We start from the raw sequence: 24,508 nt of genomic DNA, 5'->3' as shown, positions 1-24,508 counted from the left end.
TCTCATTTACATTCCAGGGTGCTGGAGAAAGGAGTGTTGTTACGGTTATAAAGCTAGTAATTGCACCTAACAATGCTTATCTTATCTGTCGGCTTCTTGGAGCCACTCTTACTACTGATAGAGTGGACAGATTATTGTGGTGCTTTAATTTTTCTGTAAATTAATTTGTGGGGAGGTGTCAAAATCTAGGTTTGCTCCAAGGATTGTGTCAAGCCCAAGATAGTCTTCCATAGCGTAGCCTGACCCCAAACAAAACCTTTCCTTGCCTTTAAGCCCTGTAGGTGCCACTCCTTCTGCCCACGGGGCCCTCCCCGCTTCGGAAAACTCTTAGCTATCTGCTGCTGAGTTCTGTGGTTTCAGCTAGCAACACTCGTTCCTTTTCTTTCTCTCTCTCTTTCCTTCCTTCTTTCCTTCCTTCCTTCCTTCCTTTCTTTTCTCTTTCTTTTTCCTTCCTTCCTCCCTCCCTCCCTCCCTCCCTCCTTCCTTCCTTCCCTTCTTTTATTTATTTTTGTGAGGAAGATCGGCCCTGAGCTAACATCCATGCCCATCTTCCTCCACTTTATATGGGATGCCGCCACAACATGGCTTGACAAGTGGTGTGTCGGTGTGCACCCGGGATCCAAACTGGTAAACCCCAGGCCGCCACAGTGGAACGCGTGCACTTAACCACTTGTGCCACTGGGCTGGCCCTTGTTCCCTTTCTTATGGAGGTAACACTCTGATTTTCTTTTGGCAAGTCACCTGCCCCCACTCTTGGTCCTTGTGGTTAGGTGTGGTTCATGCCGCTTCTGTCTGGGGAAGGGGATAGACACACAGCCCGGGCCTGGCAGACGCTCTTTTCCCTGACTGCAATGACTGGGTCCCGGAAGAGCACCTCATTCAAGCTGGCCCACTGAGGATGGGCTCTGAGACTCGAATCACTGGAAAGAGGCCCTTTTTCTTTCTGCCTCTGATGCTCAACTCAGAATGAAAGCCTGGAGCTGCTGGTGGCTGTTGCTACCACCACACGAGGGGAGAATCTGCCTGAGAACAAAGCCACCACAGAAGAAGGCTGAGCCAAGAGATGGTTCCAGACACATTCCTGACAATGCTGTTTGAGTGCCTGGAAGCAGCCCTACCCGGGGACGGGTGGGTCACTAATGCTAATCAATGCCCTTTTCTGCCCAAGCCAGTTTGGATTGAGTTTGTCACTTGCAACAGAATTTGGAGACTATCCTTTGAGACCCATCTCAAATGTCATTTTCTCTGTGAAGTGTTCCCTCCCCTGACCTGAGTCAGTCTCTCATCAGTGTGTCCCTTGGTGCCTGTACTTCCCACACTGGGCTGCGCTTCTGTCCGCCAGCTGAGGACCACACGGGCAGGGACCGAGTGTGATGCTTCTCCTCCCTGCCCGCAGAACTGGGCCAGGCTGAGCAGCCCTTCGGCAGACAGTCAATGAAAGAGCAAGGCCATGTTGCAGCTACTGGTCACTCTTGCTCCTTCCCCTGGGGAGGGAGCCCTGCCTCCTTCCTTCTGGTGACAAGGCAAAAATCGTAATACAAGACCCCTGGTTACCTTCTGGGGGTCCTCTCCCTTTCCTAACATTCACAAAGAGACCAGTGTTGGCAAACACATATTGCTTTATTTAGTGTTTCTCTGGATTGCAGAAGTGTCAGCAGTGGGTGAGACCCACAGAGGCCAGAGGCAGCTGCGCAGCCCCGGCGCCCTCTAGGGAGGTGTGGGGGGGAAGCAGCAGAAAGAGGTGATGCCCCTGCAGCTCCTCCCAAGGCCAGCCCCTTCCCCAGGCTCCCAGGACAGGGAGGGGGCAAGGGCCAGGAAAGGCCCTACATCTTTGAATTGGGGCCAAAGTCCGTGAGCAGGGTGTCTGTCATTCTAAGGCATGGACTTAGGCAGGAGTGCTCCTCCCACCCGGTGGCCCCCAACGGTGATTGCTGGTCAGAGAGCCACATGCACCCTTAAGACATGAGCCTGCTTCCTGGGGCCCCTGTCCCTGGGAGAGGCAGTGAGGTGTGTTGAGGACAGGGCTGCAGCCCCGACCTGCTGGATGAAGGGCAGGTCCCTTCCCCTCTTTGGGCCTCTGTCTCCTGCTCTGTCACACCAGGAGGCTAGACTAGATGATCTCTCAGAGTCTTCCATATTCTACAGTCTAAGACTCCTTCTCCCACTCCAGGATGCCCTCAGGCTGGATGATGATATTGAAAGGGCATTTTTAAGGCAGGAAGAAGGGGGCAGGCAAGGGTGGTCTCAGCCCCCAGGGAGATGTTGGAGTGGGCTGCAAAGGGTACAGATGGGCAGGCAGCCAGACAGACAGACAAGATGCCAAGGGAACGAGGACAGTGGCCTGGGCAGTGAAGAGGGCACCAGGGCCCAGACTGCCCCACGTCTCAGTGACATTCCCTGCCCTGCTGGAGTCAGGGAAAACACATCCAGTGTGTCTTGGGGCGGGAAAATGGCTTTTTTAAAAAATAGTTTCCTACAAAGCATCAAAAAATCTCAGAGAAAACCTCAGCAAAAGTTTCCTTCTCTCAGATATTTGGCATTGGCAGTGGGGCTGGCACAGCTGCCTCTGGCCCCAGCTTTCCTATTGCTGTAGCCCGGCCTGGCCCACTCCTGGGGCAGCTCCCTGGCCCCGCTGCTCCCTCAAGAGAGGGGTGAGCAGGGGACAGGAGTTTATCAGTGGGCTTCGAGGTGTCTCTGGGTCCCTGTCTGGAAGCTCGAGTCTTTGGTAACCGGGAAGGGGAGGAGGGGACAAGCAAAGCATTGGGAGGTGGGAGGGGGTCCAGTGGGCGCCTTCATCACCGAGAGTTCAGCCGTGGGGCCACCTGTGGGGAGAAGCCCAGCGGGTGAGCAGAAGCAGACAGAGGCTCTCCAGCCACTTGTCTCCATGGGTTAGATACATGCAGTAGCAGTTGGGGGTCCAGTGGCCTCGGTCCAGAGACTCTGATCCTACTCCCATAGGAATCCCTGCCCTGGCCAGAGGGGGCCTCTCCTCCTACCCATCATACCTAGGTCTTCCCCACCTCCCCATGCTGCCATCTGTATGACCCTCTGCACTGTGGGGGCTCAAGTGGCCCCTTCCTACGGCTCTCAGTGAGCAATGGGATGAAGGGGGTGGTATGAGACCCATGGGTGAGGTGCCCAGCCTCTGCCAAGGAAGCCTTGGCCACCAGAGGCTCCACCCTAGCCCTTGGGGTATCAGCAGGGAAGCAGGGTGTTGCCTGCCAGGCCCCACTCACCACAGCCAGGTGCCCGTTCTTGGCCTTGGTGATAAGCAGCTCCGAGCCAGGTGTGAAGTCAATAACGCCATCCCTGCCGGGGCCCCCTGCAAACGTGATGCTAGAGGCAAGGGGGTGCATGAGGACTGCCCGCGTGTGCACGCATGGGCCCCCCCAACCCCAACCGCCTCACCTGCCCTGGTTGATGTTGATGTTGTTCACACGGTCAGCGCTGAGGGCCACTTTGGTCAGTGTCTCAATCACATGGTCACTCTGCAGCACCACGTCCCCCTGGGGGACCCAGACAGGGCAAGGGGTCAGGCGCTGCCAACAGCTAGAGAACCGCCCCCCTGCCCCCCAATCCCCCATTCATTCCCCACCCCCCAGGCCCCACATGGGCACCTTCTGCTTATTGTCCTCACGCTGCACGTGCAGCACAAAGAGGCTGTCGCTTAGGCTGCTGACGGAGATTCCTGAGGGGGAAGGGCTGAGGTCAGGGATCAAGGGTCAGAGCAGGGCTCTCCCTTGCAGCCCTGGCCTCTGCTCACCGGTCAGGTTGGCGTAATCAATCCTCTGCTTGACTTTGGCGTCCTCCACGATGACCACGGCGTTGGGCGTCAGCAGCAGCTGCCGGGAGCGGGGCTTGTAGCCCTTTCGGTCATACTTCACTACAGGCACTGCATACTGGGGACAGAGGGTGTGGTGAGGGGTGGGGGGCGCTGAGGGGGCTCACCCTCTGTCCAGGCCCTGAGCCCCCGTCCAGCCCTCGGGCAGCAGAACTGTGCTGGACTAAGGGCTGTAGGCAGGGTCTCACCTGGATGGGCTCAGAGCCAAGAGCTTGCAGCACTTTGGGGCTGATCTCATCTGTACCTGCAACCCAGATGGGGACAGGGCAGTCAGAGGAGGAGAGAGGAGACTAGGATGGTGATGGAAGGTTTGAGCACTGGAAAGTCAGGGGCTCACCAAGCCGCGTGCTGATGAAGAGCCTGGGGACACTCTGGGGGTAATTGTCCTTCTTGCCCTTGAAGATCTCACTAGCCACGGCTTTCTGCTGCAGCTGAGGAGACAAGGGCAGGGGGCAGGTTACAAGGGGTGGGGACCATTAGGCGGGGGGCATGGTGGGGGTGGGAGGCCAGCCTCAGGAACTGAGACAGCCTCTCTCACCCTTTCTCTGGCCCCAGCACCAGGAGGCTGGGCCCGGCCACCAACACTCTCATCCGCCCCTCCTCTTCCTCACTCCCTGTCCCCACCAACTAAGGCAGAGGGCTCCCCAGAAGGGTCATGACAGCATTGTCAGGATCCAAGCCCGACTACGGGGATAATTCCCCACCATATCAGGCCCTGGAGTCCCTGAGAAGCTAGCTGATTGCTAACACTCAAAACTACTACAAGCTCTCTGAGCTGGGTGGGTCCCTTAGCATCATGCAAGACTGAGTTGACAAATACAAGGCACATGAGCCACCAAGGTCTGTCTCTGGAACCATGGCAGACATTACCAATTGATCAGAGTGAAGCTGCAGCCTCTTCAACGCAGGGCTCTGGACAGCCTCTGCCAGTCCAGTGGAGACGGCCCAGAAGATGAACCCTATTTGCCACCCAAAATCTACTCTGGCCTCTGCTTCATACATGAAGCCAAATGGGGGCTGGGATCCACTCGAGGTTACATGATAAATCAGGGGTAAAGTGCTGCAGGCCAGCACTCTTGGTGGGCGCCCACTGCTCCCCTGACCCCCTGCCAGCCCATGCCCACCTCCTCGGCTCCGTACCTGCTGCTTCCACTCCGGGCTGATGCTCCGGCAGTACTTCCACACCATGTTCTTCACGCACAACTCCCGAAGAAGCTCCGAGGCCTGTGGGCACGAGGGAGGGAGGTCAGGGCACCCAGACAGCTGGCTCCCTTCCCTCTGAAGACAAGAGGCATGTGCCCGCCAGCCGGTCTTTGCCTAAGCAACACCTCCTCAACCTGGACAACCCTTCCATTCCTCAGCTGTTTCTCTCAAAAGAACTCATCCTCCATGGCCCAGCTCCAGTTCCCTTCCCTGGGAGCCCTCCTGACCGCTCCTCTGGCCACAGGATTATTAGGCCCCTCTGCTGAGCACTCTGAGGGTCCCTAAGTCAGCAGCAAGGGCTCACAGACCTCACGCAGGGCAGGTGGGGGTGTGGGCCAAGAAGTGTCCAGGACATTCCGGGGCAGCTGCCGCCGCAGGTTGAGCAAAAAAGAGGTGCGCACGTGGTCTAGAAAGAAGGCGTTCTCGGGGCAACGGGGTGCGTGGCGCAGGATGAAGCCGCGGATGAGCCTGGGGTTGGGGGCCCGACAGGGATGGGGGTGAGAAGCCTGGCAATGGACCCCCCCACACACCTTGCTCTGCAGCCCCCTCATGGCACTCCCCTGCTCACCGCCGGATGGTCTGTGCTGCCCACTTCCTCTTGGCCGCCTTCCTCCGGCCCAGCGTGCCACGCCACCACGACTGAATGCAGATGGCTGCAAAGACCACAGACGGCTGGCCTTATTTCCTCACCATGGTGGCCCACCCTGGTCCCAGACCCTGCCCCTCCTCAAGACCCTTGGGCCGCCGAACCTGATCGCTTCACCCGGAGGAATTTCTGCCGCCAGTGAAAGCCCCTCCAGGCGGCTTGGATCTTCGTGGCTGTGGTTGGGAAAGAAAGTCAGTTGGCCAGAGCTCAGGGGAACCAGCTGGGGGCCTGGCACTGTCAGAGCTCACTGAGCGGCATGAACGAGCGAGTGGTTGAACAAGCTATTGGTGAGAGGACAAATAAGCGAAGGGAGAGTAAATGAAAGAGAGTAGGAGGGGACAAAGGAACGCGGGAACGTGCCCCGAGTTTGTACCCAGGGGCAGGACAGATGGCGGGTGCTGGAGCTGGTAAGGAGGAGGGCGGCTGAACGTGGGTGAGGTGGACTTCCTGGAGAGGGAGCCCAATGCAGTGATCTCTTTCCTGCTCCCCAGAACGGATCCCCTGGGACAGGAAGGGTGGGGCCTCTCACCCAGGCTCTGCCGCCGGACCTCCAGGGCATCCTCTGTGGCAAACAGGGTCTTGGGGAAGCGGATGAAGATCTTGGTCCTAGGACAGCAGCAGTGATCAGCCCCTGGTGGCCACCTCCGTGCCCCCCAAACACAGGCATGGGCACCACTCACCTGCCCATCTTGTATTCTTCTGGCTTGTAGCCGAGATGCCTGACCAGCACGGCCACCCCATCCTGGGGCCGTCCTGCCCATGTGGGCCATGTTTCTGGGCACAGCGACTTGTACCTGGGGACAGGAGGAGCAGAAATGCATCCAACCCCCACCCCAGCCAGTGCCATTCTCTGGGGGACCAAACCAGCTTTCCTGGGCACCTGCTGGGCACTCCCACTGACTTGCAGCTCACAGAAAGCCTGGGAGGTCACCCTGTCACTACCTCACTTTAAAGATAAGGGAACAGGTATTCTCACCTGCCTAAGGCCCTGGGGCTAGAAAGTGGCAGAGTTGGAATTCACACCTGATTGAGTCCCCCAACCCCTAACTCAGGATAACCGCCCAGCTGCTCTGTCCTTTCTGAGCCGATGGGAAACTGTCCTCTCAGAGGCTTTGGCCATCTCGTGGTGACAGGCATGTGGATGCAGGCCTCACTGACCCCTGACCAGGAGCTCTGAGGGCAGGGCCTGGGGCGCTAGTGTTTTCTCTACTGAGCTTGTCGTTAGATCTGCAGCATGGAGGGGTCCCTGACCTAGGTCTCTCAGCAGCTCAGAACCTCAGCATCCTAGTCTCCGAAACTGGCCAGGAATCTCAGTCCTCCCTCCCAGGATCTAGGAGCCTCCTTGCTGTCCACCCCCTTCCCTGGCGCTGAGCCAGGCCCCGCCCCCACCTCTGCAAGAAAACCTCGTATTTGCGGCGATAGGCAAAGCCGGCTCTGCGCACGCGCAGGTTCTCCATCAGCCCCAGGTACTTCACCTGGTGCCGGATCAGCACCTCGTCAAAGCGGCCTGAGAGAGGGATAACTGGGTGGTCAGCGGGCTTTCAGATGGCCCGTCGCCTCTGCAGCGAGGCCCAGCCCCCACCGGCCACACGGCGGGAGCGGCCTACCGGGCTGTTTGGCGTCATTGGGCTTGATGCAGCGGACATAGGCAGGCTCCTTGGACTTCAGGATCTCCACCAGCTGCAGGAGGCTCATCTTGAACTGGGTGGCGACCTGATCAGCAGAAGAGAATGGAAGGTTGGCCAGAGCTGGGCTGAGGCCGCTGATCCCTGCAGCCGTCCCTTCCTGGGGCAAAGCAGCACCAGTCCCCACTACTACCCCCTGCCCTGGTTGGGCCCTTAGTTCCTCCGGTCACCCCTCCCTCACAATAGAGGAAGGGGCCGGACTATGTCCACCCACATCCCTCTAGCTGGGCTACAGACCTCTGCTTAGGAACCTTGCTCCCATCTAAAAATCCTGCTCAGGTCTCCCTGCAACTTCAACCCTACATCTCCCTTTGGCAACAACTCTTTCTCTTTCTAGAATCTCAGGGCACATTCCTAAACGATATGTCCTACATCTATGTATTCATCCATTATCCCTATACACTGCTCTGTAGGCCCTTCAAGGATCTCAGGCTTGGGTGAAGCGGACTCTGCAGCAAAGACTCGCAATCCATCGTGACCCCATTAATGGCAGGGGCGTATACCTGGGGGTTCTGGGAACCCCAAGAAGGGGCAACTAATCCAGTCTGTGGGGTAGGGGGCATCAGGAAAGGCCTTCTGGAAATGACCCTTTGGCTAAGATTTAAAGGATAAGTAGGAGACAGCCAAAAGGAAGAGAGGAGAGGAAGACATTCAGGCAGAGGGGCAGCCTGAGTGGAGGCCTGATGTGCACAGGGAGCTGTGAGCAGTACAAGGATCCTGATGGGAATAAAAAGAGAGCATCAGAGAGGCAGGCAGAGGCAGCATCACGGCAGGAGTCAAGAATCACATTAGGGAGACTGAATTTTATCCTGAGGGAAATAGGGAGCCAAGGAGCATTTGGAGTGAGGGAATGACAGGAACAGATCTGCATTTGGACTATCTCTACAGCAGATATGTGGAGCCAGGAGATGAGGGAGGAGTCTGGCTGGCTCAGAGGACTGAACTGGAGCAGTGGTTATGGGGAAGGGCCAAGTGGGAGGAGCTGAGAAGTATTTAGGGAGCAGAAATGGGCAGATCCAGTGGTTGTCTGGATGAGAGAGATGGGGGAGACTGAGGGTCAGGGATGCTGCCCAGGTTTCTGACCTGCAGGACTGGGTGAAGGGCGATCCCTGTCCTGAGTTAGGGACACAGAAGGAGCAGGCCTGAGGGACCTAGCAATTGAGGGCCCATTATAGACCAGTGGAGTCTGCTGCCTGGAGGCCACTTGGAGGAGATCAAAGGATACATGATTCTGCGGCTTGCTGGAGAGGTCTGGACAGGAGTGGCTGTGTCCTCACGGGAGGGTGGGGGGGATAGTGAGGCTGGGAGCATGAGAGTGCTCAGGGCAGGGGCTGGGTGGGAAGTGGAGGGAAGGGTCCCAGGGGGTCTCAGCCCACTGGGACATGTAGCACTCTGGCTTCTACCTCCCGACTGACCTCGCTCTTCCTGGGCTGCCCTGGCCCTCCTCCTGCCAAGCCCAGCAGCCACACCCCTGCCCAGCTCACTGGAGCTCTCCCCGCATCCTACCCTACTGGCTACACCTGCCTTTCCCAGCTTCGCTCCTCGATAATGTCACTTTCCTGTCGACCTCCTGGTCTTTTGTGGACTGTATGTCTGTGTGTGCCCTCTCACTGCCTGCAGTGCCCTCCCATAGGTCTATCTGACAAGCACCTACTCATTCCCAAGTTATCTCAGATGCTTCCTCCTCCAGGAAGCCTTCCCTGACCCTCACCCCTTCTACTTTGTATTCTAAGTTTCCAAAGCACTCCGTGCACATTTCTATGAGAGCATCTATTCATTTTTGGATTCTAAGTGCCTAACAATGTCTGCTACAAATGTCTGCTGAGTAGGTGAATGCCTGCAAGCGCCCACACAGAGACAAGTGTATATACATATATGGACATGCACACAGACACACATGGGTCCACACTTAGAGACAGATGCACACACAGGAGTAGGCACAGATGCACCCAAGGGCAGCCTCCTAGACACACACAGATGAGCACACAGGCACCAACAAACACACGAGCTCACATGCACACTGCCAACTCCCAGGCTCGTGCAGGCACTCGTCCACGCCCCCGTGCACACACATGCCCCCTTGGGTCCCACGCCTCCACACCGTCTCTGGCCGCTTCTTGTCACTGAGCTCGCTCCGGTCGAAGCACTGGCTCATAATGGGACTCTCCGAGCTGCACATGGTCTGTGAGGGCAGAGCAGGGGTCAAGGTGGGAGCACAGGGCAGGCAGGACAAGTTCCTGGGGCAGAGGTCATTCAGGGCCCAAACCCGGAGCCCTCCCTGAGGTCCTCCTCACCTCCTTCAGGTTCCGGAAGAGAAGGTCATTGTTTTTATCCAGAAACCCTAGGAGGGAGAGCAGATGTGAGGTGAGGGAAAGCCCCTTCCCCCGCCCACTGAGGGAACCGAGCCCCAGGATCCTCACCCGTCACGCTGTAGGTCACCTCCCCTGCGTAGTGCAGAAGGCGGAACTCCCCTCGGCCCAGGGATTTCCTGGTCCGCTGGTCGGCCAGCTTGTGCCTAGGGGTGACAGGGAGAGGAAGGTACAGACTGCTGGCCAGAGCTGTGCCCCCTGCCTGTTGAAGAGACTCTGAGAGAGGAACCAGGCATCCAGTAAAGAACAGCATGCTCAGGGCCGCCCCACAGCCCACTGCGCCGGGTGGTGACAGGGCAAGTTCATCGGCCTCCCTGCACAGAGGTGGCTGCTGAGGCTTAGGGAGGAAGATGGCCTTGCCCAGAGTCATACGGTGCCAGGACCGAGACCTGGGCCTCCGCACTGCCAGGGCTCGCTGGACAGAGGGTTACATTCATCGCCTCTGGCTGCTGCACGACTGCTCAGAGGGCTGAGGGCTGCCCACTGCATTTTAAGAATGGAATCTGCCTCAAGAGATTACTTAAGTCTTAAACATGTTTATACCCTTTAGCCCATTTTCTAATTTTGAGAACTATTCCAAGCAACTAACCAGAGATGCAGGCAGAGATTTAAGACACAAAGATGTCTGTGGCAGCCCTGTTCTCCCAGCAGAAACCTGGAGGCTGCCCAGGGCCCCCAGAGCCTGGGTGAGAGCAGCGGAGTATCTGTGGGTTACAGCCATCAGAGGAAGTGTTTTGAGGAAATTTTTCTGTTTGATGATACAGGAAAATACTCAGGATATAACATTATCCCGAGCCTTACACACAATGAATTCTCAACTATGAAAAAAAAAATGTATAGAAAAAGGCAGGAAGGAAATGCCTTGAATTGTTAACAGTGATGACCTCTAGGTGACAGGATTACAAGTGGCTTTTGCACACATTCCAACTTTTCTCTAATGAGCAACATTATTTTTACAATCAGAAAAAGGTTTTTAATATACTATTAAGCAAAAAGTGCTCAGGGCTTCGGCATTCGCAGCCCTGGGACCAAGTGTCAGCCCTGCAGCTTACTAGATGTGCGATAACTGTGGGCCAATGACTTCACCTCTGAGCCTCAGTAAAATGGAGAAAGCACCACAAACACCCCCTTACGGGGTGGCTTCAGGTTAGCGGAGATGACGTGCACAAAATACGCTGGCCAGAGCTGGGACAGGGGGGTTTGTTTCTTTTCTCCCTCTCCCCACTGTAGGGGATTCCTTAAATAAAAAGCAATTTCCAAATAAGGAAGCTAAACAAATCTTAGCAAGTTTCATTCTCAACAAAGAATAAAGAGGAAGCCACGCTCCTAGCTCCTGACTTTGTGGAGACCACGAGCTGGGCTTTGCGCTCCCGTCCTTGACTGAGCACCTGCCCTGCTCCTCTCCTTGTGGCTGGTGTTTCAGGACTGTGGGGATGCTCTGCCTCAGGGGAACCCCCGCCCCCAAGCGCGCCCTGCAGCCCACTCACGTCAGCAAGTGCGGATGATGCTTGACTGTGTCCTCCAACTTCTCCAGGAAGGTCAGATCTGTGGCCTCCCCAGGGCGCAGACACTCCTCATCCTAGGGGGTGTGGCACAGGGTGCAGCATGTATCAGGGGAGGGGCTGGAGAGCACAGGAGATTCAGGGGCACTGTGCCGGGAGGCACAGACGCAGGGGAAAGGGGCAGATCACAGGAAGCCTCCTGTAGACAGCTTCCCGACCCAGCCAGCACCTCACCTCACCCTCCATGCACAGCCCTGCCCTGCCCCTGCTCAGCCTCAAACTCTGGCCCTCTATGGACAGGCCTGGAGAGAAAGGGAAGGGGATGATGTCCTCCCACCCAGCCCCGAACACAAGGCCTTGGAGGAGCAGAGGACTCACCAAAATGGAGATGATGCCCTTGAACTTCTCCTCTACCAGGTCACAGATGATTTTGTTGTTGAAATACTGGACAGGCTCCCACTGAGGGGTAAAGGGAAGGAAGGCATCATCCTGGGGTCCTGGGACGTCTCCCAGTGAGACCTGTGGGCCAGGGAACACCCGCAGGCTTGCACTTACCGCGATGCCCTCGGCCTCATATTCCTCCTGTTCCGACTTTAGGGTGAGCTCGATGAAGAGCTGCTGCAGCTTCTCGTTGCAGTAATTGATGCAGAACTGCTCAAAGCTATGAGGCAAACAGAAGAGGCCACAGTTCTCGAGGGGGACACAGGACCAGAAGCAGGGGACAGATGGCATGAGGCCCCAGAGTAGCTGAGGGAAGAAACACAGAGCAGGACCTGGGGTGGCTGGGGGAGTGACTGGCAGGAATGAGAGAGGCAGGGGGACAGGAGGGACCAGGACAGAGGAGACAGGAGGAGAGACAGGCAGAGGCATGGGGGGTGCTGACCTGTTGTGCTGAAACACTTCGAAGCCATAAATGTCCAGGAGCCCAAGGACCGTGGTGCTCCGCCAGCTGGGGCTCTCAGCATCCTAGGGTCATTCAACCGAGAGCATGGGTTCCCATTCAACCGAGAGCGTGGGTCCCCATGTCCGCCAGCTCCCACCCCCAGTCCCCCCTGAACTGCCCTCCCTGCTGCCCTGGAAGCAGCATGGGCCAAGCCCTCACCTTGGAGGCCAGCGACCTGTTGATCTTCTCGACCAGCCAGGTAAAAGTGCGACTGTACACGGCCTTGGCCAGGGCGTCTCGTGCATATGCAGCCTGTTCCAGGTTTAGCGGGCTCAGGAGCTGCAGGCACCGAGTGTGACAGGGCGATGAATGCTGCAGACCCCTTCCCATCCTCCTCCCCTTCCGGCTCAGGCTGAACCCCAGGAAACTATGACCACTCTGCCCTCCCTGCTGGGGGGTGGGGAGCATCAGAGGAGGACACAGTGGCCACACAAGAGGGAAGGTGGCATAGGGACAAGAAGCCTCATTCCTAGAGGTGGGAGTCTTGGTTCCAGCCTGACTCCAACATCCTCTTCCTGTGTGACCTTAGCCAGCTCCCTGTGCCTCTCTGAGCCACTTGCCTTCCGTCCTTCCAGTATTGCTGAGAGGACCAGCTGAGCAGACCAGGGGAAGGGGGAACGGTGGGAGCAGGGGCTGCCCTGGAACACCTGCACCCCTCACCCCACCTCCTGAGGCAAAGGCTTGGCTTCACCTCTTCTCCCTTGGCGATGATCTTCCTGTGTGTCAGGGCTTCCCGCAACGTCGAGCCTTCTACACTGAGGAGCTGCCGAGGGAGAGGGTAGGCATGGTAAGGGTGTGCCCCCCTCGCCTCAGCTGCTCTGCCCTCGCCCGCTGCTCACCCCGCTCACCCTGGTCAGATACTTGAGCTGGTTCTCGGTGGTGACCTGAGCATTGCTGTCCTCATCGGCAGCAAAGTGGATGTTGCCCAAATGCAGGACACTGGCCACGATGCTCAGCAGGTCCTGGGGGAACAGGCAAGGGGCAAGTGGGAGTCACAGGAGGGGCTGAGAGTCCCACGAGGGTAACCAGTGGGTGGTCGGATGGAGCAGGGAATGGGTGGTAAAGTGTCTAAGAGGAAAAGGGGGCTATAAGTGGAAATAGGCTGGAAAAGTGGACTGAGAATTTCAGGGTGTGATGGGAGGAAAGGGAGGGTCCCCAGCAGAGGGCTCACCTCCACTTCATCCTCAGTGAAGTCGATGACTGTCAGAGCCTTCCTGACGACCTTCCAGTCACTCTTGTCATTGATGGAGGAGACTTTGGCACACTGGCCCTGTAGGAAGGGCAGAGCTGGGTTACCCGGCCCGGCGCTGTGCTCCCTGGGTGGTACCTGCCCTGCCCGCCAGTTACTCACCTTCACCAGGTACAGGTAGCTCTGGGGGTTGCGTTCCAAGCCCAGCCTGCGCAGCAGCTCCTCCTCGCCCCCCTCCAGCAGCTGGTAGAAGATGTGGAAGTTCCTCTCCCCATGATTCTGGTGCACCACTCGGGACTTCTCCAGGAGGTAACTGAGGATGTGGCCACCCACGGGGGCACCCTATGGGCAGGGCGGGACATGGTGAAGGCTCAGGGGACTGAGGAAGGGAGCCCATCTTCCCCTCCCTCCCCTGCGCTCGTGGGCTCAAGTCCAGCTCTGCCACTAGCTGCGTGGGCTCAGGTAAGTCACCCCTCTGGCTTCAGTTTCTTCATCTAAGGAATGAGGACATTCAGCCCCATCTACTTGGCAGCTCCACTTGGATGTCCAACTGGCAGCTCAGACTCAACAGGCCTGAAACAGACCTCCTGGTGTCCCCCTCCTCAGACTAGCGCCTCTCTTCCCAGCTTGGTCAATGGTTACTCCACCCTTCCAGGTGCGCAGGCCAAGATGTCTGCAGTCCTCCTGGTAGCCTCTGTTCTCCCACATCTCACGTCCGATCAGAGAGCCAATCCTGCTGCCTTAACTTTCCAAACATCCAGAATCCAACCACTCCTCACCACCTCCACCGCCACCAAACTGGTCCCAGCCACTGTCATCTGTCACCTGGATTTAATAATCGTCAGCTTCATAACTAGTTTCCCTGCTTGGCCTGGTTCTCCTACCATCTATTCTCCACAAAGCAGCCAGAGCAGTTTTTAAGAGGAAAGTCACATCATGACATGCTTCTGTTCCGAACCTTCCAAGGGCCACCCTTCCACTCAGAGTTTAAAAAAAAGTTCTTTTTTTTTTTTGTGAGGAAGATCAGCCCTGAGCCAACATCCATGCTAATCCTCCTCCTTTTTGCCGAGGAAGACAAGCTCTGAGCTAACATCCACCGCCAATACTCCTTGCTTTTTTCCCCAAAGCCCCAGGAGATAGTTGTATGTCATAGTTGCACAGCCTTCTAGTTGCTGTATGTGGGACTCGGCCTCAGCATGGCCGGAGAAGTGGTGCGTCGGTGCGCGCCCGGGATCAAACCCGGGCCGCCAGCAGCCGAGCGCGCGCACTCAACCGCCAAGCCACGGGGCCGGCCCTAAAAAAAACTTCTTACAAAGACTCAAAAGGGTCTGCACCATCCCACCTCCTCTGCTGTTCCTTGACCCCTTGCTCTCTTCTCCAGCCACTCTGGCCTCCCTGCGTCCTTGAACACACCAAGCACCCTCCCACCTCAGGGCCTCCGCACTGGCTATTCCCTCTGGCTGAACTGTCTCCCACGGTATCTGTACATCTTGCTCCCCTGTCTCCGTCAAGCCTTTACCAAAATGCCACCTTCTCAGTGAGCCCTACCCTATCTGCCTTATTTAAAATAGCAACTGCCCCTACTGCTTATCTCATTTTATTCTTTGCCATGGCACTCGTCACCTAAATTACCTTTTTCTGTTTATCGTCTATCTCCCTAGAGGCAGGATTTTTGTTTCACTGCTGTACCACCAGCACCTGTAACAGCGCCTGGCACACAGGAGGCACTAAATAAATATTTGCTGGTGCCAAGGCCTTGGCCAATGGGTGCCTACCGAATGGGAATCCCACTCCCCCAGCCCTGACACACACACACACACAGTACCTTGAAGTCAAACTGCACGTCCATGTATTTCCCGAACCTGCTGGAGTTATCGTTCCGGAGGGTCTTGGCGTTTCCGAAGGCCTCGGAGTGGACGGAGAGATGAGGGACATTCTCTCCCCGCCCTCTCCCCCCCCCAGATGCTGCCGGCCCCTCACCTCCAGCACAGGGTTGCTCTGTAGCAGCCGGTCCCGCACAGCGCCCCCCAGCTCAGGGGCTGGGCAGGTCTCTGCATAGAACTGCAGCAGCCGCTTGGTGGCCTCTGTCTTGCCTGCCCCGCTCTCCCCAGAGATCATCACTGCCTGGTCCCGGCGCTCGGTGCGCAGTGCCCGGTACACAGTGTCGGCCACCGCGAACCTGGGGCAGAGGCTCGTCAGGAGCTCAGGCGGTGGGAGTCCCACAGGTAGGACTGGGGGCCACTCTCATGTCTGGTTGGAGTTCCCTTGTGGATGGGAGTTGGGTGTACCCTTGGGGGACCCTCAAGGCTGGGTCAAGGGAGATCCTCCACAGTTGAGGATGGGGACCACTTTCAGATGGAGGACTGAGGGGATCACCACAGGTGGGGGTATTGGAGGTCATTCAGGGGGAAGCTGGGGTCTCTCACAGGTAGGGCTGGGAAGTCCCTCAGAAGTGGGGGTCAGAGGGCCCCTAAGGTTGGGAGGCCATGCCCAGGTAGAGTTGGGGGAATAAGTTATGGGTGTGAGTTGGGGTGGGGGCTAGGGAGGTTCCACCCAGAAGGAGTTGAGACATTCACCTCAGGTGGGGATTGGGGTCACGCCAGGGTGAGGGATTGTGGGATTCCTCACGGATGTGAAGAGTGATTCATCTCAAGTGGGAGGTCGGGGGTCATTTTAGAGTGAGGGTCAGGCGGGGTCATCTCAGATGGAAATGGGGGGTCACTCACAGGTGGGGTGGCACCTCATAGAAGCTGACACCACGGTAACGCTCCATGTGCTGCCGGCTGTAGATCTGTAGGTCCCGGTAGGGGTTGACAGAGACCAGGACAGGGCCAATGTAGGTCTGGGGGTCAAGGGAGAAAGGTCAGAATTTTCTCCCAGAAGCCCCTGATGCCTCTTTCCCCCTCAGCCTTTCGTCTGTACCCCCCCAGCACCCCCACTGTCTTCCCACTTGGGTCTCACATAAATGAGGTTCTCCCGGAACCGTCGCCGCAGGTTCTCGATGAAGGCTGCCTCACTGGTGAAGTTCTCCAGCAGCACAAAATCTTGTACCCCAACCCGGTCACGGGCAGTCAGTGCACTCTCCATGGTCACCCGCACCCCGTCACTGCCCAGGGCCTGCAGGGAATGGGCCACAGGAGAAGGTCAGAGGCAGCAGGATAAGAGAAGGCCACTTCTCCCCCTCCACCACAGCCTGCAGGACTGAGAGGGCAACCAGGGGCACACGGACAGAGGAGGCCCGGACACAGGACCCAGAGAACACCCAGGAGACGGACCATGCTGGGTACAGCAGGCCTGGGTCACAGGAAGCCAGCACATGGAACACTGAGGACACGGGTCACACAGAAAAACACCACATGGGGCACATGGGACTTGGACATAGGACACTGGAGCACAGAGGACCCAGAGGGCATGGGAGCAAGGCCACTGAATCCAGGGAGGTGCTGGTTTTGTGTAGAGAAAGGGGGGTCATGAGAAGGAACTCCCTGGAATAACAGAAAGAATGCTGTGTTGTCCTTGGACAAATCCCCTCCTCTCTCTGGGTTGCTTCCTCCTCAAGGAGGAGGAGTTGAGTTAGACCAGGTGACTTCAGGTCCCTTAGCTCTGGGCCGTGTGTGACAGGTACTTTAGAGGACGAATGGCTCAAAGTGAATTCTGCACAAAGGGTGGGGCTATCTCTCCCACCCCAACCACCAAAATCTCCAGGGAGAGAGTATCTGGGGACCAAGCAAGAGGCCATCCCCAGGCCATAGGAGAGGGATTCCCCCAGAGGGCCTCCCATCCCAGCTGGGCCCAACACTCACCCCAGAAAGGGGGCCCTCCCTCTTGTGGCTGGGCCCCGCCCTCCCCCCCAGCTGCTGGGCTCTGCAGACACCCTCCTCCACTGAGGGCCCTGAGAAGCCTCAAGGGAGTGGGGGTTTTACCACGGAAAGCCCAGCTGCCTCAGAGTCCATCAGAGGGTGAGGAGAGGAACGGGCTTAACAAGGCCTTCTCCCCACACCACACTCTTCAAAGAGGGTCTGGGGGCTCTGGGAAATTGACACCAAGAGTGTGAAGGGTCAGAGAAGAGCAAGGTGGCGGTGATGAGAGGGGGTGTAGATCCCAAAGAGGCCACCAGGTCTTCTCCAACCACAGACCACCCAGATCTATAGCGCGGGGCACCCTCCCCATCTGGCCGGGGTGCCTGCCTCTCCCAGGTCTGTCCCTCAACGCCCCCCTTCCAATCCTGCCCCGAAGCTCCCGCCCCCTTGCCCTCCGGGTGACGGGTCTCTCAGCCCTCCCTGGGGGCTACTCGCCCGGCCCCGGGTCCGAGCGCCCCGCGGCCCTCCCTGCCTCTGCCTCCTCCCCCTGCAACTTTCCGGGACGTTTTTCCACCCGAAATTCCTGGGCCGCGCCCGCTTCCTGGAGGGGCTGAGGCGGCGCCGCGAGGCAGGGAGGGACGCCCGGGACCCCTCGTCCTGCCCGCCACCTCTGCTCACCGACGCCCGGTAGCGCATCCTGCCCGGCTGGCCCGGCGCCCTGCTCCGCTGCCCGTGCTCTCGGCTCGGGCTCGGCGGCGGCGGCGGCGGCGGCGGCGGCGGCGGCGGCGTCAGCGAGGGAGGGGCCGGCCCGCCCCCCCGCACCGCCCCCTCCGCGAGCCTCCGAAGCGCGGGACTCCCCGGCCGCCCCCGCCTCCCTCGAGGCTGGACTCCGGGGTCCCTCTGCAGCTGGTGGGGGTGGGGTAGGAACTAGGGGGGATCTCGGGGCGGGGGTGGGGGCGGGGGTGGGGGCAGGCGGGGGTGGGGGCGGGACTCCCCGCCGGGCAGGGGCTCCGCCTGAGTCAGGTTTTCCAGGAGGGACGTCGTTGGTTCCAGGGTGGGGCCCGGAACCCGCTCGGCCGCCGCGTCTACGCGGACCCGGAACTCACTTCCGGGCTTGTGTCTACACTACGCACCAGGCCAGGCGCGGGACAACGGCTGAGGCCCGTGGGTCTCCGAGGAAGCAGGATTTCCCTCCCCCCTCACCCAACCTCGAGTCCCGGGAAAGTTAAAAATAGAACGAAATGTCCAAATACGGCCTGCGCGCCCAAGCGGGCGGAGCCTCTGCCGGACACTGTCCACCCCCATACACTCTCTAGGGGGTGGGCCCCGCGTCCTTAAACCCCAAGAAAATCTCTTTAGGTTCCCGCGTCAGCACAGAGCGCGAGCCCCGACAGAGACGGCCACAGGGCGCCTCTGCCGAGAGCGCCGTGTGCCCGGCCCCTACGGAGGTCTCAGTTTCCCATCTGGGAAATCCACGTCTGACTTCCAGCATTCGGGGCCAATACCCTTCTCCCCTATCCCGGGCACCCCAACTAGGGCCTCTGTGCCCCAGGAGCGCCTCACTTCTCTCCCTCCTCTGGAGGGTGTCTCCCTCTCTTGTCCCTCTGGATCCCTCCATACTCTCTGCCCAGGACGCCCTCCCTCTCCCAGACAAGCCCCCAGCAGCCCCACCCTCGCGAGGCTCTTGGGAGGCACCAGCTTGAGGGGCAAACTCTAGCTCAGATGCCACCCTGGTGGGGGTGGTGACGGCTAGTTCTTACAAAGGCTGGGCTGTTTCTTACAAGCTGTGTGACTGCGAGCAACTAACTTAACTTCTCGGAGCCTCTTCATCCTTAAAATGAGGCTAACACCTGCCTAAAAGGGTTGTTGAGAAGGCTAAGATAAAGCACTAAGGCACCTCTAGGCCCTCAATAAACATCACTTCCCTCTCTCGGCCAGACATTCATTCCACACATGCTTGGGACAGACGGGGCACACTTCCTATCTAGTGGGGAAAGCCCCTCAGGCGTGTCTGCCAGTTACAAAGGGTTCTCAAGAGCTTTACCTGTCCCTCACTTGACAGATGCGGAACCTGAGGCGCAGTACGGGCGACACTGACTTGTCGTAGGGGGGAAAAGGTAGAGCCGGGATCCAAAGCCCCAGCGCGCCCCGCCCTGGGACCCAGGCTCCCCGGGGAGGGGGCGAGGCTGCGGCAGGTGCGGGCTGCAGCCTCGTGGAAAAGGCTCATTACCTCGAGAACAACAGCCCTGCTGGAGCCACGGCCCAGGGGACCCCGCGGGGGATGCCAGCTGGGAGATGGGGCCCTCTGGAGGGGTGAAGGGACTGGGTGCTGCCGCGCGCAGCTGGGAGACGGGTGGGAGCAGACAGTGGGTATTAAACGCCACCGGCAGAGGCGGGCTCAGGGCGGGAGGGGGCGCCCTCCGCGGTGCCCCTAGGGGCAGAAGGGGGCGGGAGAGGGGAGGGGACTCAGCCTCCAGCCCACCCTGGGTGGGGGGTGCCTTAGAAGACCGGGGAAGGGAGTCGAGCGAGCCCCCCAGAAGCGCGGCTCCCCTGCGGGCAGGGGCCCGGGGCTGGCGCAGCCCGGCTGGCGGGCCGGAGGGCGGGGCGGACCCTCCCGCCGCAGTGCCCGCCCCGCCCGCCGCCGCCGCGTCAAGCGGCTGGAATGAGGAGAATCCGCGTGCGGAGGGGTCCGGCCGGCCCGCTGCCCCGAGCCGCGCCGCCGCATTCCCGGGATGCCCGCTGGCGCCCCCGCGGCCGCCGCCGGGTGCCGGAAGGAGGGGGCGTCTCCGCTACCGGGCGGGCCTGAGGGCAGGCCACAGCCCCCGCCACCCCCACGGGCCCGCCCCGCCCCGCTGGACGGAAGCGCGAGCCGGGGAGAAGGGGTAGGGAGGCGGGGACCCGAGGGTGACAGATGCTGCGACGAACTAGGCAGCGCCAGGCGCTTCCTGTCTTCTGAGCGCTCTTATGGTACTCCCTTCAATGCCCCCAGCCAAGCCAGGAGGTCTGTATTAGTACTCCCCTTCTACAGAGAAACTGAGGCTGAGCAGGTGGATGACTTGTGTAAGCTCTCAGGACTAGTAAAAGGAGGGGTGGGGTTGGAACGGGAACTCTAGCGCTCACTCCTCCTGCAGGGCTGCCTTGAGGGAGAGAGGCCAGCCTAGGGCTGGCAGATTTCCAAGCTTCTCCTAAAGGTTAACACACTACCCTGCCAGGCTGTGACCTTCCTCAATGGCCTCCTGACTGCAGTGCCCTGTACACAACCCTGTCCATGCTGTGTGACTACTGACAAGTAGGCCTTAGGAGTAGCAGCTAGGGAGTGGGCCACGGCCTTTGGGCCCCCAGCATGGCCCCGGACCTAGGGGCTGGCTGCAGGCTGGGGTGCCGCCATGGCCCCTGAGTGACCCAGGACTTAAGTTCCCAAGGCTGCCTCTGGGTCTCCTCCCACATAGGGAGATGTTTCCAGCAAAGGCAGGGATGGGGCAGGCCCAGGAGACCTGCGTCATCCAGAGCCCTTTACCTAGTGTGGGCCAGGTGCGCCCAAGCCTGACCTCTGGAGGAGAGGGGAGGGCAATGGGCAGCCTCAAATGTTCCCCCAGCCCAGGGCCACCCAGGTCTTGAGAGGGTATTCTGAAGACCCCCAGATCGCTGCTATAAGCTGATTGCCACAGAGGCAGCCTCATGACCTGTTGGGGCAGTGGAAAGAACCCTAGCCTCTCTCACCTGCAGCGCAGTGCTGGGTGCAGAACAGGTCCTCAATTTATCTTTGTCAAATATATCTTAGGTCTGGGCCCAGGCTGCCCCACGAAGGACTGTTCTAGACTCAAGGGAACCGTTGTGAGGGGCAATGGGGAGGAAAAGTGGGGCCTTAGGGGCTCTACCTAATTGCTCACAGGGCCCCAGTCAGGGGCTGTACACTCTAGCTTCGGAGCCATGGGCCTTTGGCCTGCTAGACACTTCTGCCTGGGGGTCCAGCAGAAGTAAACAGAGCACCTTGCCCCCATCCTTCTTGTTTAATATCCTGTAGGTAGAGAGAAGGGAGGCACCTCCAGCTAGTCATCACCACCTGACCTCAAAAGGCCTGTCCTCTTCCCTCCACTCCTCACACCAAGAGTCAACACTCGCCAAACCCCCCACCCCCTGCTCCTCCATCACTGCTCCACTCCTGACCGGGCAGCAGCCTCCAAACTGGCCTCCCTGCCTTCCTCCTCCAATCCATTTCCCCACAGCAGCCTGTGGTATTTACAAACGCAAATCAATCAATTAACATCTCATGTTAATAGAGTGAAGGTTTATAGGGCACGGGTCCATGTGCCAAGCCCATGTGCCGAGCCTGTACTTCACACCCACTGCTTCTTGCCAGGCCCCTGAGTATAGACTCCAGCAGCCCCCTCTGTCCTCAGTTTACCCCCCTGCTCCTGCATTCTTGTGTGACCATAGGGGTGGCCCTCTCCAGTCCCTTCTCTCCCCATGCCTCCCTCACCACCACACAGAGCCAGGAGAAGCTGCTCCCACCCCTGCCACCAGCCACATGTGGCTCTCTAAGCTTCTTGCCTTTGCACCTGCAACTTCCTTGGCCCAGCGCACCCTCCCTCCTCCCCACCTGACTGACTCTTAAGTCATCCTTGAAGACTCAGCTCAGGTATCACCTCCTCCAGAACCCCTTCCGACTATCCCCAACACACAGCCCCCTCCTTATCGCTTTGCGCTCTAATCGCCGGTTTTCTTGTGGGTCTCTCCCAGTAGCCTGCTCCCGCCCGGGGCGTACACCCAGTCCGGCACACAGTCGGGGCTCAATAACCCCTCGTAGACGCCTGCATAAATGAATGAATCACAGAGCCCGGGAGTGTGAGCAGGAGGCCGGAGCGCGCTGGGAGTTGCATAAGGCCCTGGGCCAGCCATTCATTCTCTCATTCATCTCGGAGCCCCCCATCTACCACACTCACGCCGAGGCGCGCAAAAGCCACTGGCGCGGCTGGGTCCGGGGGGCGGAGAAGGGGAAGGGGCGGGGCTCGGGCAGCTTGTGCGGAACCCAGAGGCAGAGCCTGGCTGGTGGAGGGGCCCAAAGGGCGCGCAGGGTGCCTGGGTCCCGGGACCCCAGCTGCTCCTTCCCGCCCTCACGTTACCCGCAAGTAATCTAAGTCTCTACCCGGCCTAGTTCCGGCGCCAGCGGGTCCTGGGACCACGTACGGCCCAGGCCGAGCCGACCCTCGGCCCCAGCGACCCCCGCCTCCCGCACGGTAGCTCGGCGCCTGGCCGCCTGCCCGTTGCCCCCATCCCGCCCGCCAGCGGAGGCCTCTACGGGCCACGCGGCTGCTGGCCGCCCGGCGCCCGGGCCCCGTGTACCCACCGTCTCGGTTCTTCGGGTGCGTGGGGGGGGGGCCAGGCTGGGCGGCGTGGCCGGCTCCCCAGTGCTCGGCCCTGGCACGCTCTCCCCGCCCAAGGCCCGCCCGGGGCCGGGCCGCTGCCTGTCGTCATCCCGGGCAGGGCCCAGGCCTCGGCGCGCGCGCGCGCGCTCCCTCCGGCCCCGCCCCGCCCTGGCGGCCCTGGCCCTGGCCCCGGCCCGCGTCCGCGGAGACTTGGTGCCGCACACTCCGCAACCAGCTTCTGGGACGAGGCGCGTCACTGTCACACACACGCGCGCGCGCACCCCCCTTCCAGCCAAAGACCCGGCCCACTCGCTGCAGTGTTGGGTGGGTGGGTGCATCTGATGGCTTTCTCTCCCTCCTCATTCTAGGGCCCCTTTGCATCCCCAGAGCCAACCCGACCCTCCCCTGCGTGCCAGGCCGGGTCAGTTCTTGTCCCTTTGTGACTACCTCCCTTCACTCCCCCCTACCCCCACCCCGCTACTGCTCTGAGTTGGCCAGTCCCAGTTCTTTGGGCCAGAGGGAGAAAGGCGAGACATTAACTGAGCCTGTAGTATGCGCCTGGAGCTTTTACATGCACTAGTCCTTTGATCTCAGAGCAGCCCTGTCACCAGTTCATAGCCCCCTGAGGATCAGGGAACCAGAGGAGAAGGGGTTCAAACTCAGATTCCTGCTTCGAAAAACCCTGCCCCTAGTGGTGCTTAAACCTTCACCCCTTCTTGTCCAATCTGTTCCCGTCCCACCAAGGATCAGAACCTCTCCCCACTGCTCACCACTTTCCTGAGGGGTTTGCTTAAGAGGGGGCTGCTGGGCCCTGGGGAGACACTGCCACCCTTCCTCCCAGCCCAGAGCATCCCAGCTTACAAGCTTGCAGGGCCTGTGGGGATGAACCACGCGGATGATCTCCCCGGTGGGTATCAGCTCCACTTGCAGCGCCATTCTGCCTGTGGATAGCCAGCGTGCAGAGCACTGGGGCCTCTGAGCAAAAGCTTGCCTGCCTGCTTGCCCACTGGCTCTGGCTGCTCCCGGAGCCAGGAATCTGGTCTCACGCCGGGACGGCCACTTGGTTCAGCTTCAACTCCAGCCCCAGGGGATGTGTCTGGTCCAGCTCCTCAGGACACAGCTGGAGCAGCCCAGGTCTGATTGGGAGGCCTCTTGGCCCAGTGGGTTGGGGCAGGAAGAGGAGGGGCTGAGGGATGGAGGAAATGCCTGTTGTCCCAGGTAACCAGAGGAGCTGATGCAGTGCAGTCACCGTGGGGGACCCTGGGCTCCAGGTCAAAGGGTAGGAGGCTTTTCCCCCCAGCAGCTCCATGGCTGGCCTCTCTCGCTGCCCACTCACTGGTGAAAGCTGGAGAGCACAGTGACCACTCCCCAAACCACAACGCACATCCTGCCCTAAGCCAAGAGGATCCATCAATAGGCACTGCCCCTCCTGCATGCTCCCCAGCTTGCCTGCCTCCCACAGCAGCAAGTGAGCCCCTTGAGTTTGAGAGGCTAGGGCTGGTGGGGGCTGGCCATGTTGGGCAGAGGGGTTTAGCTGGAGAGGCAGGGGACACTCTGAGGAAGCCCCTGTCCCACCCTCCTCTGGAGCCACAAGCGCTTGGGAGGTTGGTCCCTGGGTTCCTTGGCTGTGGGCAGCCTTAGCTCTGTTCGCTTCTTGCTTTTCCATAGTACCCTCATGTGCCCCCTAACCAGCATGTTCCTGTTTTTCTGTCTTTATTGTTGCTAAATCACAGCTGACACTTTCCTGGCCTGGGACTGAGCCCTCTAGTCTCCAGCCATTCCTTATAGGAAGTGAGAAGGGGGAAGTGGATGAGGGAAAGCAACCTTTCCAGAGGGAGACACTGGCATAGGAGGGGCAGAGGCCAGTGGGCCTCTGCTGGCCTTGACAGCCCCTCGGGCAGGCATCTTCCCCCAGGCACCCTTCCCTTTCCTCCCCACAGCTTCCCCCGCCCAGGAAAGGCCAG

At 59.5% G+C, this 24,508-nt stretch overlaps 1 protein-coding gene across 3 annotated transcripts; it reads right to left on the bottom strand.

Moving 5' to 3' along the window:
* Positions 1-1,601: 1,601 nt before the first annotated feature.
* MYO1C (myosin IC) lies at positions 1,602-23,653 on the bottom strand. 3 transcript variants are annotated; one of them, XM_004433319.3, is made up of 32 exons: positions 23,406-23,653; positions 16,340-16,495; positions 16,105-16,220; positions 15,359-15,557; positions 15,204-15,284; positions 13,541-13,720; positions 13,361-13,459; positions 13,038-13,151; positions 12,881-12,952; positions 12,349-12,468; positions 12,130-12,212; positions 11,802-11,907; positions 11,625-11,705; positions 11,232-11,323; positions 9,796-9,890; positions 9,670-9,716; positions 9,477-9,557; positions 7,298-7,403; positions 7,080-7,197; positions 6,371-6,484; positions 6,220-6,296; positions 5,795-5,863; positions 5,613-5,697; positions 5,353-5,512; positions 4,982-5,065; positions 4,179-4,272; positions 4,030-4,085; positions 3,764-3,899; positions 3,618-3,688; positions 3,409-3,506; positions 3,237-3,336; positions 1,602-2,822 (listed from the first exon to the last, which is right to left on the bottom strand). In XM_004433319.3, the coding sequence occupies exons 1-32, from the start codon at positions 23,478-23,480 to the stop codon at positions 2,796-2,798; spliced, it is 3,192 nt and encodes a 1,063-aa protein (XP_004433376.1). In that variant the 5' UTR covers positions 23,481-23,653; the 3' UTR covers positions 1,602-2,795. The 3 variants fall into 3 exon arrangements, with proteins under 3 accessions (XP_004433376.1, XP_087296791.1, XP_004433377.1); XM_087440665.1 differs by lacking the exon at positions 23,406-23,653 and adding an exon at positions 22,526-22,625; XM_004433320.3 differs by lacking the exon at positions 23,406-23,653 and adding an exon at positions 17,857-17,950.
* Positions 23,654-24,508: the final 855 nt, after the last annotated feature.

Source organism: Ceratotherium simum, chromosome 16 (assembly GCF_057802395.1).
Source record: "Ceratotherium simum simum isolate JZ-2026a chromosome 16, ASM5780239v1, whole genome shotgun sequence".
NCBI lineage: Eukaryota > Metazoa > Chordata > Mammalia > Perissodactyla > Rhinocerotidae > Ceratotherium > Ceratotherium simum.
The sequence above is the reverse complement of the archived record's forward strand: the minus strand, read 5'-3'. Positions and strand labels throughout refer to the sequence as shown.